General features: G+C 39.9%; 1 protein-coding gene across 1 annotated transcript in view; it reads right to left on the bottom strand.

Moving 5' to 3' along the window:
* Positions 1–9,325, bottom strand: part of USP54 (ubiquitin specific peptidase 54) — a 52,244-nt gene extending 42,919 nt beyond the window's left edge. Inside the window, exons 1-3 of the mRNA XM_017725850.1 lie at positions 8,710–9,325; positions 6,870–7,716; positions 4,145–4,237 (exon numbers count right to left, since the gene is read on the bottom strand). Coding sequence (XP_017581339.1) covers positions 4,145–4,237; positions 6,870–7,016 — 240 coding nt within the window. The 5' untranslated portion in view covers positions 7,017–7,716; positions 8,710–9,325. The remainder of the gene's footprint in view (positions 1–4,144; positions 4,238–6,869; positions 7,717–8,709) is intronic.
* Positions 9,326–15,409: the final 6,084 nt, after the last annotated feature.

The raw sequence follows: 15,409 nt of genomic DNA, 5'->3' as shown, positions 1-15,409 counted from the left end.
CACCAAAGCAAAGTCATGCTGAAAAAAAAAAGGAAAATAAACCAACTCATAGTAGACTTCAGCATAAATAATAAATCAAAAAGCTGTTCCAGTGTTTCAGCAGGCAAACCACACAGTGGTAAGGACAGCTTGTGTATTGAAAAAAATATTTAAATAATGCCACATCTTAAGGAACAGTGCTTGGGATTCCAGCACAGAGTCTGCAGCTCTCCTTTTTTACAGCTGTTGATGCAAGGCTCCTTCCAAATAACCAAGGAAAGTATATCTGAAATGATTTTAAGGTTCATTTTCTAGCCACATAAAGACATAGCACATCAAGTTTTAAAATCAAGAATTTGTGAAATGGAAGTCTTCAATGTGGTACAAAAATAAAACGTGATTTGATCAGGTATGACATCACTGTTCTGTGATCCCATATTTGAACTTACAAGTAAAATTTAGAGAGCTAGCTGAGCATTTACAGTAAATACTGTGCATGATATCAGAATCCCTAGATAGAGTTGCAGGAAGCCAAAAAAGCGTGGAAAAAATACAACTTCTTCAGTGTTATTCAAAGGCTAAATTTAGCTTAGAGAAGACTATCTTCCTCTAGAGTCAAAGAGAAGAGGATGTCACCTCCACAGTAACATTTTAGAGCCAGCGAAGAGCATGAACCCTCCTCTCTGTACAACACAGAAGGTGTGAGGTATGCTATGAAGGGACCCTGAAGTGAACTGGGGGAACATGGCATAGGCTCCTCCCCACAAGTGTTGTCCCCTTCCCAGGCCGGGCTGGAATCCGAACATGCCAGCATGCTCTGAAGAGTAAACATGTCCTGCCTCCACCTTGCTTGGTCTGGACAAGTATGTTGGGCAGATCCACCTGACAGCATGCAAGGCTAATTACCTCTCCCCAGCCCCTAACAGGAGATTTTCGCATGGTATAGAGCTCCAAATTCTGGTGTTCCCACTGGATCCAGCCACTTCTTCTCCCTCATCTTAGCAAAGCCTAAGGCAAGATTCAAGAGAAAGAGGATGTCAAAGATCTGGAGGCTAAGCCAGCATTACTCTGGCAGGACAACAGTTAAAGGCTTCCAGAGCAGAATGGAGAGCTGGGGCAGGGGAAGAGATGAGCACAGACAGGAGGGGATGACCCTGCTGCACTGGGACACAAAACATGCTCTTGGTGATGCTTGCAGTATTAGGTGCACATTAAGCACATAATCCCACTTGTCTTAAACAAGTTTGCACATACCATGTACCAGACAGACAGACTTTCACAGGAAAAAAAAATAGAGCAATTTGAAAACACTGATCCAGAGGGCAGCAGAGAACAAGTAAATACTTTAAACAGATTTCTCCCCCTTCTACTGCCTGCTTAAGGAGTTTGAGGATGAATGTGACCATCTCCACGGTTTGGGGCTGTCCCTTGTGAATACCCCTACCTTTTCAGCTGCATTCAAGCAAGACAGCTAATGTTTCTGGTCTCCAGAGGTTTTCTGGGGGGTTGAGGGGAGGTTTGCACCTCCAGTTTCACTTGGAGTCAAGTGACAGCCTTTAAAATTCACCTTTATAATAATATTTGACTTGATAACAACACGAAAATGGGGGGGAACTTTTAAGTACTTATGTACACACATCAACATTTTACATAAGGTAATAAAGGTGAAAGCTTGGCACATTATGACCCAGAGAAAGAGGTTCTGGAACAGGCTTGGGTAGAACACACAGCAATCTCCCATGAAGAACAGACTAGATAGAGAAAATGCTAACTTTTTGATTTGGATCCAGTTGGAATTTATTTACTTTTTCAAGTATTGGTTGCTGCCCACATTCATAAATACTTGTCTAGGTAATTCTTTAATTGCTTATGCGTTCTTTAGAGCTTCTGTGAGCTCTAGGAATTCTGCACACAACCAGACACAAGTTTCCCAAAATGTGCAAAAGTAGTACAGGATTTGGTGCAATAGTATTGTTTTATTGGAAATTAAGGGTTGTAACACCTCCCAGCAAGGAACATTATTGCTAAGAACTTCAGGCAGAAAAAAACAAACAAAACCAAAAACACACACATACACAAAAAATCCTTGCAGATATTTGAGAGTGAAAAGAGAGAGCAGCAACTTTTTCAAAGGCTGCTTAATTAAAAAAATAAGCATATGGCTGCAGGCATAGAATTTGTAAATTCTGCCAACTTCACCTGTCATTTACAAGTTTATAATAGCACACTACGCACTTCAAAACATCAAAAGCAAGGATTTTACCAACAAAACTGCACATTCTTTGACCCAATTGCTTTTAATACATATATTCCAGAGATCCTGTCATCTTCCAGTTTTACTGTAGTGCTTTCCCTCTCATACGGGTACTGCTAATCCATATGCATATCTTTGTCCGGAGCTCATCTTTCAAGACCAGTTCCGCAAAGGTTCGTCCTCTCCTTTTTCCCGTAATATCCTTTCACATCCCTCTCCCTCTTTTTCAGTACTCTATACCGAAAGACTTTTAACTATTATCTTCATATTAAAACCTGGACTCCAGCGCAGAGTTGAGAGTCTACTTTCACTCATGGCAGAACCTGTCTGATCTCCTGGCATTTCTTTGATACATCATGCTGTAAGGTTACACCCCAGAATGGCGAAAGCTTACATTCATGGTAAATTCCTAAATCCTTTTCTTTCCGACCTCATCTTGGCTAACAAAGAATGCCAACAATCACTTGACATTACTCGAGGGCATGATCCAAAAAATACCTTTACATCATCCCACTGAACTTAATGAACTCAAATCGGATCATGACTAAGTCTTGCCATTCCCCTTTAAGGAAGGGGACATGCAATACTCCATCTTTTCTTTGTCTGAAGAGCTGTATCTCACTTTGGATGCTCTACCTTGCTCCTCTGTTACCTCCTCTTCTGATGATAGTGCTGTAAATATCATCCTCTCTCATCATTTCAACAGATACAGCTTGAGACAAATTCCCCTTCAGAAAAAGATAAATTCTCTTACTTCATTCCTTAATAGTCTCCTCTTTGCTGTTTATTTGCAAGGAAAAACCCCTTAATAACAGTCCAAAAACTCACTAGATAATTCATTTCAAGCCTGTCTCTACCAGCGCCCCTGTGATATTACTTAACAGCACCAAGACAGCTGTTATATCATAAATATTGTCTAGGAATGTCAGATGATCTTAATTTAAACCTGCACACTCTGCCATCTTCATAAGACATGCTGTCTGTCCTTTTCATTACTGCACATAGAATTCATGACACAAATTCTCCCACAATTAATTTATATATTTAGTTGGATTTTACAACACACTTGTGATCAAAGAAAATGTCTCAGTCTCAATTTCAGAAAGGGAAATCACTGCTCAAGAAGATTAAAGATGGTATTTTCATCATCTTTGCATCATGTCTATTTCTCCCACAAGAACCTAGGGGTTTGAGCTAGCAAAATTTAGAAAGGAGGCCACAAAAAAACCCTAGAACTGCAACAAATTGATAGATAGAGACAAACAGAGACACAGGATTGCACAATTTACTCAAGTACATAGCAGTACTCAGAATCAGAGCTAGCATCTAGATCTTACTGTCCAGGCAGCCTCTGTAACGGTCAGTTATTGCATCTGCAGCTACAAACAGAATTGATGTTTTTTAAAACAGAGAGTACAAAGAGCGGAGCCATTTAATACAGACATCAATATTTACAGTAGAAAATAGCCTTTTAGTCTTACATAATCAACAGTTTTGAACAGAAAGGCTTAGCTAAATGGCCTTTGCCATCCTGACGTTTAAAGCAGCTCTGAAGGGAAAGGTAAATGTTGATGAGCACACTAACTGTACATGGTATTATATTCGTACACCAAATGATAAATTGGGAAAAATTAAGCAAATTTGTATTTTACTGCTTGAAGTAATGGAGACTCACAATGACCTGCACACCATTAAGAAGAGTCCTTGTAACTGAAACTTTACCAATGGTATTTTCACAATGTTTTGGCTTGAACACATTTTAGAAATTGGGTCTTAGACCACTAGCTATCACATTTATCCTGCTCTCACAAATTTTCAGGTGCAAGTTTGATTATATATATTAACTAAATATCATATATATTTCTGTTCAAACTTTTAAAAAATGGTTTTAAATGTATTTCTAACTTTTACCTTAAGAGCACAGAAGATGCAAGAATCACCCATACATTTGTGCGTTGTGATCTGCCGGAAACTGCGGCGAAAAATGTCCAGGTGCCAAAGAACCTAAAACACAAAAAGGGGCAGAGCCAATTTTACGAATATATAAAATAAAATACTTCATAAGCTTCTGATTAAAACTGCACATGCTGAATAATCCAAGAAGTCATCAGTGAGCATTGCCTTTAAAAGGGGTGCCTTTTATCTAACTGCAAGTTGAAGTTTTCAACTTTCCTCTTTAGCTGTAACCTTCACATGTTACTTTACAGTAGGACCTTCCTCTGAATTTCTTGCCACGTGCTTTTAAACTAGAAAACTTGCTTCTTTACCCACGTAGCAGTGCTAGCTTAAACAGCACATGCCTTGACTGCTCTCCTGTGCTAGCACCAGGGCCGGCTGCTGGGCAACAGCACCATGCAGCTGAGCAGAGCTGCCAAGGACACCCCATGGACTGCAGGGAATGAAACTCTTCCCTTCTTCCAATCCTACACAGCCTTCTTGTTCTGAGCAGAAAGCCCAGATGCTGAAAAAACTGAGCACCAACAGCATACACATTAACAAGTTCATGCAAGTGAAAGTGGTGAAACGCTAAAATCCGTTATGCCCAATATTATCGTCACTAAGTGCACTCATAGGCCATGATTACTAACCATAGCCTGTTAGGGCAGCTATACCTTTCTCTCAGGGCAGGTATGGTGGTAATACCAGGTATGTGACTAGGCAGGGTCACAGCACAGAAAGGCAAGCAGGCTTTTATATGTTCTGCTAGCAACGACAGGTGGCATTTGCTCTAACAGCACTATGGTTTTTTATTCTTCAGTTTTACCACTAAATCTGTGCACTCTTGAGAAACTATTCAAATTTGTATCTGTAAAATAGCAACAATACCCATCTCTGAGGTGTTTCACAGTGAGCTCTTTATGTATAAACGTGGTCAGCACCGGCAATTGCAGCTTCAACTAACAGTAACTGAACTTTCCTGCAAACCTCAGTGTCACCAGCCTTTCAGAAGGCAGAAGCTTGAACTGAAAGAAACCCTGACCTAAATCACGTCCTAAAAGGTTCTGGACAGAGCAGCAAGGTCCAGGCTGACATGTGACTGGCTAAATGCCTCATTAGCACAAACAGAGGAACCAAACTTCTTATTTCTGATGAATTTGCCTAGAGCAAGAAAAAATTTAGCACCCTGGCAAAGTTTCTGCTGGTTTCAAAAAGTGTTTCCAACAGGAAAATTTGTATTTAAACCATAGTAATATGTAATAATCTTTAAGTTTCCCAAAACTTCATAATTACCATGGCTATGTTTATACTCGACTATCCCTGTATTTAGGGCCTGGGAGGCAACATAAGCATTGAAAACATCTGATTACACACAAACATTCCTGAAGAACTACTGCAGACTTTACCAAAGGACAAAAAAATTACATTTAGGAATGAGTCCAATTTTTTTATGTAACTGCCTTTGGAGTTTAGCTTGAATGTTTATAGAAATTTGTAAGAGCAAGGAGCAAAAAACATTCAAGAGCAGTTCAGACTAAGTGTTAAAAAATTAGGATAAACCCCAGAAGTATGTATTTTATGAAATTATTACCATCTTGTCTTTTTTTTTTTTAATTCAGCTTTGATCGTAAGTACTTTCAGTATCCTGTCTCTCTTGAGATTTAGAAGAAAAGGGTTTCTGTAGCAGACTAAAGACCAGGTCATATGCTTTCATCTTCTTGTATAGCATGCAGCTGATGTTAGGATCTACTTAGTCCTGACCTAGGTTCAGTAACTCAGTATTAGGAGGCAGCCAGTCATTACACCTTACAGCTGGCAATTGATGGTGACTGATACAGAACATCACTGGAAATTTCTCTTTGTTCTGTATTTCCTAATATATTAAGCCTATTGAGGGTCATTGTATTATTTGCACTGGGGCTATATGGAAGCCTGAAGTTCGTTGAGAACCTGATTGTGCCCATGGAAAAAAAAACCCAAAAACCAAAAAAAAACCCAAAACAGAAAACCAAACCCATAGTGACACAGTCTGTGCTGCACAGAGAAGTCATTATGAAGGGATGGAAACTGATATGAAGGGGTTTTAAGCCCTGCTACCAAAATGATTGAATCTCAACCATCAGATATTCAAAACATCTAAATGGTGACAAGACCTGTATAGCAGCCATACTCACCCCACTGAATTTGGCACCAGAAAAGGTTTTTCTTCTAAATCAAAAGGTAAACACTCAGTCATTTAAACTAAGCTACAAATCAGCCGCCAGAAAGAAAAGTGCACTACATAAAATGAATCTTGTACAGGTATTATCAAACCTTGACCTTGAGTGGTTCAACAAAAAAATTAAATTTACTTTTAAGGAGTATCCATTCTGCAAGCTATGCAATATTCTATTATTTTAAAATAAATTTTCTATGTATATTTTTACCTTTGGTTGACATTCTACAAGCCTACACAAACAAGACATTCAAGTACAGTAAATGATGACTAGGTAAATTTGACTGTTGAATTCACCAGGAAAACCTGAAAATTAAAAAGCTGCTCAATAACACTATCAGTTTTTCCAAATGTAGCTTTACTCTATCTAGGCCGCCAATAATTATGTACTCAAGTTTCACTGTATTTGTTGCACAGTGCCTAGGACAATACTACAACAGACAGAGGGCAAAACGAGAAACATTGTTTATTCTGTGATCTTACCTGTAGCGCACTATTCAGGAAGCAACTGTTCTGTCCTGGTTCATTGCTGAGACCTTTACTGGGTGCTATTGAGGTGGTATTTCGTGGAGTAAACATGCCCTGTACATTCCCCCGACCCACAGAAAAGTAATTTCTTTTCCAAGACATCTTCCAGTTTCAGCTGTAGAAAATGCAGGTTTAGGCTGGCAGAATATTTGATTTGATCAGATCCTTCCTTTCAAAAAATTCAAAACTGGAACAACATCCAATCCTCCTTAAACTATACTTGAAACAGTATTTATCCTTTTGCCAGGACTCAAGGAGTTGGCTTCTTTTAAATCCAGCCTGGGATGCTATTCTTCATTTGCTGCTAACGCATGCAAAAACCTCCTTTACAAGCAGCCACATAGACCATTTGCAAAGGGAAGGAATCCATGGTTGTGCAAGTTCATGTTATGCTGCTTCTCCCTCTTCCAAACAGGCAGTAACTTCAGAGAACAAATGGCAAATCAAGGAGGTCCCAGACTCAAGACAAGAAAAACAACAACTTCCTCCCACACCCCCAAAAACACAGCTTCTGTAATCCTTCTATAATCCTACTGCAGAAGATGGGAAAAATCCAATTAGTAAGGGAGCAAAGAAACCAAAACACAACCTTGGCAGCTCCCTTTCAGTTACATCTATCTTGAGTGACGAAAGAGACATTATCCTCACAGGGGAAAAAGAAGTAACTCCAGAACGTGAGAGCGAAGAGCTTTAAAGAAGCAGAAAGTCTCCAATACAGTTCTTCTAATTCTGCATGCGGTCTTTAGAAATTTCTTCTCCTGATCCTCCTTTTGCAATCGGAATGCCCAGCCGTGCCAGAAAGCTTGAGAGAGAAAAATAATCAAATGCTTGCGTCATTTAATTACTCTCTTGGTTGTGTGGTGTTCTGCCAAGACCAGTGTTGCCTCACCTCCCACAATACACTGAATCTTCAGAGACAAAGCAAAAAATGTAAATGTTCCTCCACCCAAAAAATAAAATAATATGGAAAAGAACAGAGGATTCTGAGAAAAGCATGTAAAAGCAAGGAGGCTTGGAGTATGTTGGAAGGGTTAAGAAGGAAACTAGATTAAAAAAATAAACCACAACATTCAAGTGAACCCCATGGCAGTAGTCAAACATATATATCCTTTACAATCTTGTAGTGTTATTTTTTTTGACGTATCTTATTCATTCAAATGACTACACGAGGATTTCTCATTCTATGAATAGATGTTAACACATTCTCCACCCTAGAACTGGGATTTTGCACTGAACATTGAAAGCACAAGGCTCATCCCTGACTCAGCAACCCACAGCACTCTCCAGAAAAAACCAGTCTCCAAACTTCCTTCATCAGAAACAATGTGTACCTCTAAAATGCTACTTTATCTAGGTACTTGGGATATATGATGTCTTATAAAAGGCATAGAAGCTTCTGAAGACAGAACAATTATTCAACAGAAAGTGCTCTTCCAACAAGTTCACGTTTTCCCTCATCTCACAAGAAATTGAAAAAAAAAAATTATTTAAGAAATTCCTAGAAAAAGGAACTACAAGATTCATGGCAAAACATTTTTTTTCAAGTTCTCTCTAGTGTAGTCCATCCATATTTATAGAAACTTGCACAGTATTTTCCAGGGACATTCCTAATGACATCTAGAATTATACCACTTTTGATACACCTAATAACAACTGAAATTACCTATTATGGCTGGTATGAGCAAGATTACTCTAATCCAAGTGTACTTAAGTATTAATTGCATCATGAAGTCACTACAGAATAGACATACATAGGGTTTGTCCATCAGCAAAAAATTAACAGAGAGTGTAATACCTTACAAAGATACCCTGGGTATCTGTGAAGGCATGTTCTTCACCTTCCACACAATTATAAATTCTTCATCTCCTGTCAAAACACAAAGAACTTCCAAAATACCTGCAAATGCGTTACAGCAGCCTAAGACATTCCCCACTAGTAATACTTCATTTGTACTTCTGTTAAACTCATTCTACAAATGCTAATGAAGTCTCAGCATTGCTGTAAGGCAGGCAAATATCTACACACAGATGAGTAGTCGTCTTGGTTGCCAGTGTGCCATGCAAAATTTCAGATGTGCTTGCAAGCCTGCAGACACACACCATTACCGTGCCTGTCACACAACATTCCTGAGTGCTGAACTTATACAGGAATCATTCCAAAGCAATTTCAGCCTCAGCCCCCTTTCTTTGCTCAACCCCTTAATGAACCATGAGCCAACCATACTGTGTGAGCTATTCAGGGATCAGTTTAGGGACCTCTGTAAAGCAACACCACTTGCAATAGGTGCAGTGGCTAAGCCTGTGTTGCAGACGGAGCGGAGTGCTGCATGTAATGAGCCAAGACAGGCAGGCTCTGGGCTGCCTCACAAAAACTGCTGAGCCAAACACTCAGTCTTCTTTCCACAGCACCTACAAAAAAAGAAAAATACAATCCAAAACATGCCCAGGATGCACAGCTGAGAGCTTCACCTATTCAGTGGACTTCAAAACAAGATTCTGCTCTCAAAATGGGCTGTAAAACTAACTCTTGAGAACTTTTTGAGCAAAGCTGCCTCAGATATGACAAAGTGAACACATTTTCTTTAGTTTATTTTTATTTTCTTGGAACAAAATTCAAGACTAGAGGCTTTGCAGTTCACCTGTCATTGCAGCAAGACTTTCAAGCTGGCCCAAACCCTCACAGTAACCATGCAAGCTTGGTACCTGCACTGCTTCTGCACAGGCTTAGCAGAACTGACTTACCATGTGTTCGCCATGACTGCTCACAGGAGCACGTTCAGTTTGCTCATCTGACTACACGGCCTCCGCAAAACTAAGAACAAGCAAAAAACACTTAAGCTGGTAACCACCCAGTTAGGACAAAACCAGATCTCCAGATCACAGCTTTGCACTGTGCCAACCTCTAAAAAGCTTACCAACAAAATATAACAACTCAAACATTATACAAGTGTTTTAATAAGAAGTAAATAAAATAATAAAAATAGATAAATAATATATAATAAAAAAAGCAAACCCGACATTCTAGATCTTCCTGCTGCTTTGTAGCAGCTTCCTTCAGGAAGGCGGGAGGGCTCCCAGCCGCAGAGACAGGCTCAGCAGATGAGAGAGGCATGGGGCATCACTCCAGCAGCACAACCCCAGAGCAAAGCTGACCACGGTTCAACACATACTTCTGGCCTGAAGAAACCAGAGTCTGTCCTTTGACAGCAGAGCACAACACGCTTCAAGATGTACCACCAAAGATTTCTCAAGAGCCTGTTTATCCCTATACTCCTTTGCTAAATCAATCACATAGAAATATAACATTTCAAGTTGCATCCTTTGTTCTCTGGCAATGTCCCACTATCACTGTTCATTTTGGGGGGATGAGGGTGGGGGGGTGTGTGGAATGTAACACACCTCTCACACTGCAGTCTCATGTAGCCAAACATTTTAGGCTATTGCTTGAACCCCCAATCTAAGCACGTGACTGAATTAGAACAACCCTTTTTAGGAACAAAGATGCTTCGATATAGCAGTAGGTATGGCTGAAACCACCAATTAAGTATTTATCACACTATTAAATAAAAGCAGAGGTCTAGAAGTTAGTGTCTATTACTTACATTTCTGAAAAAAACTTTCAAAACACAGAACAAAGTAAATGCTTCAATGTGTAAATGTGTCTGATTTTAGAGAAGAGACTCCTTGCTCCCAAGATCCTACCACCTATTCTGATGGTAGGGAGAAGATTAATGGTGTTGAGGGCAAATCATGCCTTCACATGCTGTAACACTTCTGAAACCTAAAGAGGTGAGAAACTGCTTTGAAATCACTTACTCAAAGATCTTTTGGTAAAAAAAAACAGACAAACTTGTCAAAGACAATGGATTTTATTTAAAGTTTTCACCCAGATGGCTCCTGAGACTCCTTCAGTGAAGAGGCCCAAGAATAATCCCATGGCTGTTCTCAGCTAGAGGGAAAATTTTCAGAACTAGAGGCTTGAGAACATACTTTATCCATGAACCTGCAATTATGAAAGTATTTGCTAATTTCTGCAGGGATTAAATTATATTTAATTGCCAGATATCAATATTACAGTCTTCATTTAGTTTAGACATCCCAAAAGATAGTCAGCTTTGCAAGTCAGTTTAAATTCAATCTTGAAGATAATGAAATAAAATAAAGGGGTAGAAAAACTTCCCAATACCAAATAACCATGAGGCTGGATGAAGAAAAGAGTGAAGAGTGCAGTGACCTGACAGAAGCAAAAGGAAGGATGATTTCCACCTCTTGAGGATGTCTCTTCTTTTTGAGATTCTTAGCTAGCCAGAAATATGAGTCAGATTTATTCAGTCACCTAGACAATAAAGTACAACTACAAAAAGGTAGACTTACATTCATCTCTATTGCTGAGAATTTTTTCACAGTACAAATGGGACAATAGAGGTGAAAAAATTTCTGCTTTATGCATGCATTTTCTCAGCCTTGATTTCTCTGCTGGGAAAAAGGGGCAGGGAGGAATCTGTAATACTTTTGCTGTCAAGCTTGCACCCATTTGTCAGTTTTCCTCTTAAAGGAACAACTTAATTACCCAGCTCTGTGCTACCTGTACCTACTGGGTGGAACCAGGAACTGACAGCACCTCACGGTGCCACTGGTGCCCACAACAGACTCATACTGGTCTTGCTTGTTTTCCATGTGCTATTGCACAACTCTCAGTCCCTGAAGTGTTGTAAAGTTAAAACAAAGCTTTGAGTACCAGAGACCTTTTGGAAAATAGTTTGCCAAGGTTATGATAAATACTCTTTCAGACACCAGAGAAATCCTTCCACTTACCGGAAGCAAATTATCCGAATGCTTGGCTAAAAGCTGCTGATAAAGACCATCAAAATGATCTTGGAGTGAAGACTAAAAACACGTTTCCCCCAATCCATGGATGTTCCTCTTCAGAGAGTACAGGTACAGCAAGCCTGATCAAACACTACAGGTTTCTCCAGAAGACACAATGAAGGCCATTTCTGAGAGATCACCTCAAGCTAATCCAAACCAAAACTGAAAGGACTAGACAGAGCAGCAAGCAAACTAGCATAACATTGTTTTTGGTCACTACCACTGTATTTATACAGCCTACCAACCAACAGAAGAAACTGTAGCCAAAATACTGATGAGTCAATCACCTTTTAGGAACGCATTTCCCCAAAGTGGTAATGTTGGCATTTCTATAGGTAACTTAATGCTTCTACAGTGATTGGAAGGAAAAAAACTGAACAATTTAATGAAAAAATAATATGTTTTTATACCAACTTTTCAAACCAACAGCCAATAAACCATGAAACATGAAACCCAACCCACTCTACATTCCTGTTAACTGCTCAGACCAACAAGAGGTGTGGAGAGACCACATTCTGCAGAAACACTCCAAAGACTCTGCAAGCTGCTGGGGTCAAGTATAGCTTTATACTGCATGAAAATACTCTTTATAGCAACCTTCTCCAACTTCCTTATCCAAAATGCTTGTAGGTTTTATAAAACTCTGGTGGACTGCCTCTTAAAACAGTGTAATGAAATCTTGCAAACACTTACCTAATCTGAATCATTTGATTTTAAGCCTGACAGTCAGCCAAATCTATTTAAAGAGCATCTTTCACAGTTAAAAAAGAAACAAACCACAAAACCAAAACCCAGCTGAAAGCCATTGGCTTTGAAATGCAGAAGATTCTCCTCCAGGGTTACAAAGTCCTATCAGTCTTTTCTGCAGCCCTTTCTGAAATAAGGACATCAGCTGATAAACACCTGTGTTCTGTGCTAACTTACAACGACACAGACTTTTGTTCAGAATAATGGAAAAGTATGTCACTTAGCCTATACAGCTATTGAAACAGTAAGGTAGCTGTGTCCAGACTTTCATAAAACAGTTAAGACGACTCAAAATATCCAGCTGCCTCTCAAAAAATGAGAAAAGCTATTAAAAGCCATCTGGTAAGGAGCTCCAGTACAACATGACAATTATTCAAAGGCAAATTATAATTAAAAAATAAACAAAAAGTCTAAATGCACAACTCTCAATATCTGAAGCCAGCATCACAGCCTTTTCTGATCAACAATAACTTAATCTGAAAGATGATCTAGAAGTTTCTAGAGTAAAGCATGTCTTCTCAAAGACTGCAATTGATAAAAGCACAGTGTAGGACAATCAAGTAATAAAGGGCTTCTGTTCAAAGACAAACAATGAGAGAGTGGAGGTCAGACCTAGAGACGCAAATGCCACATTATTTACTTTCTGTGAGGCTTATTGCCAAAACACATTTTGCTCCCCAGATAAAGGTTCTACTGATAGAAAAAAACTGTTGTATTAATAACCACTGATCTCATGCATCACAGTACTCTCAGCAAATGCATTTGCTGTGGAGGTTACAAGGAATGGAGGCAGACAAACCCACTGGTCCTACTTCCAAAATCCTTTGGAAGTGGCAGCCACCTTTGTATTACACAGCCCTGTTTTCTCAGCAACTTTTCTCTTGACAGTTGAAAAGGCAAGGAATAGATATAAAATTAAGAAAGTCTGCCCAGACCTATTCAAACCCTTTCAAAACCATCAGCAATCCCTTCAGATTTACTCTTCACAGTTCTTCAACTCTAAGACTGCTGTACATGATAATAAAAGCCTGCATTTCAACTCACGTTTTCCAAAGTGCTTATCTTCAAGTTTTCTGTTCCTGTCTACATGAAATCTAAGTTTATTCTCCCAAGCCTATATTTAAGAAACACCCTACCTTACCCTAGGTTGGTGCTGGACATTTCTCAAGGAAGAAGGATAGGGTGAAACCAGCTTTCCATCCCACTCTACATGGAACTTGCAGAGTTTGGATAAATAGGAAAAACACAGCAGCTTCAAATGTTACGCAATTGCTCAAAAGCAGTTAAACATCACTAATCAATCCTGTGTAACACAGAAAAACATGACAAATAGGCAGCTGTCAACCATATGGTGAAATAGATGGTTCTGGTTTGACTCCAGCGAAAGCTCAGCCAGCCTCCTGCTACCAGTTATTCCCTTTCTGAATTTTTACCTTGACTTTCCAAAGTGGAGTGTCCTGGGATGATGCTATGAAGCTGCTTTATTCCTTGACCATCCACTCAATGCCCAAGGATGCTGTGCCTTTAAGATGGACCCGGGGGCCAGAGCCACGGACCTGAGGGGGCAGTTGAATGGTTCAGCCCAATGGCTCGGGGGGTCCCAGCAGGGCTCGGGCTCGGGCAGGAGTGCACCGGGAGTGCTGTGCTGTTCTTTTGGTTTCTGTTGTGTTCTGGCTAGCTGGCAAAAGGTTGTTGGTTTTTGTTGTTCTTTTTCCCTTCCCTCCTCGGTGGTCCAAGGAGCCTGCGGGTGGCCCTGGCCGGGCTCACGGGGTGGCCCCGGCTGGTCCGAGCCCGAGTGTCTGTTCCCTCTCTGGGAATTTGTTGTATTTTGAGCTTTTTTTTTACCCCTGTTCTACCCTGCTTTGTTTGGCATTAATAAATTGTTTTTTCCACTTTCACTTGCTGTGACCCACTTGTCTTATTGGTGGAGGAAAAGGGGAGGCCCTTTTCCCTTCGGAGGAGACACTCATCCCGGAGTGTTTCCTCCTGAAGTTTTGTCTCCAAAACCAAGATATGGAGCTTCAAGATGAATTCAGTATTTGATTCAGTCTCCAGATACAAACATTTTGATTGCAAAATTCTGTATTTTACAGCCATCAGCTACTGCCAAAAGAATTCAAGGCCCATTTTCATATGGCACCTTATTAACAAACAATCTCATCTCTCTTCCAATAACACCACTGATCCAAAAAACCCAAGAGATTTGTACTCTGGCTTGTGAATTCCAGCCCAACAATGCCTTAAGACCCCTAGAAGCTTTCAGAAGTAGTCAGCAGTATTCAACAACATATGGCTTAATGACCGATAACTTTCTAAATCCTAAAATCCTGCTGCCATTCTTTTCCTGACCTTGCAGATTTTCACTGCTGAACACAAAAATTTTTCCTCTTCAGTAACTGCTACCTTGTTATAACTGTGAGTTCTCCTGTCAATCTTCACACCCCTTTCCTTGCTTAAAACAGAAGTCGGTAGCAATCAACTCCCAAATCATACGCTGTTCACATTACAGCACCACAAACCCCTCTGTTTCATTAAACTCTCTATAAAACCAACAATTTCAGATATGTTTGAGTGTGGAAATACACACATCCATACAGAATAACAACCATAGGTACACAAGAAATAAACTTTGCAGGAAAATGGGCAAATGAGCAGAAGTCCAGCACCATTAGTACTTTCGATATCAAAGGAAACACAATGAAGATTAAGCAAAGGCAGAAACACACAGAGTAGCAACAGACTTTGACCAAACAGATGGACAGCATTTGGGTGGAAAAATAGGTCTTTCTGTTGATGTGTTAAGAATCTCAAAGTCAAATACTGCAATGCACTGTTCTGTCCAGGTAGTGCTCAAGGGGAAAGATGACACCCAGGGCAGA

This window comes from Corvus brachyrhynchos, unplaced genomic scaffold (assembly GCF_000691975.1).
Source record: "Corvus brachyrhynchos isolate BGI_N302 unplaced genomic scaffold, ASM69197v1 scaffold61, whole genome shotgun sequence".
Taxonomy (NCBI): Eukaryota; Metazoa; Chordata; class Aves; order Passeriformes; family Corvidae; genus Corvus; species Corvus brachyrhynchos.
This window is presented reverse-complemented; position numbering and strand designations above follow the sequence as displayed.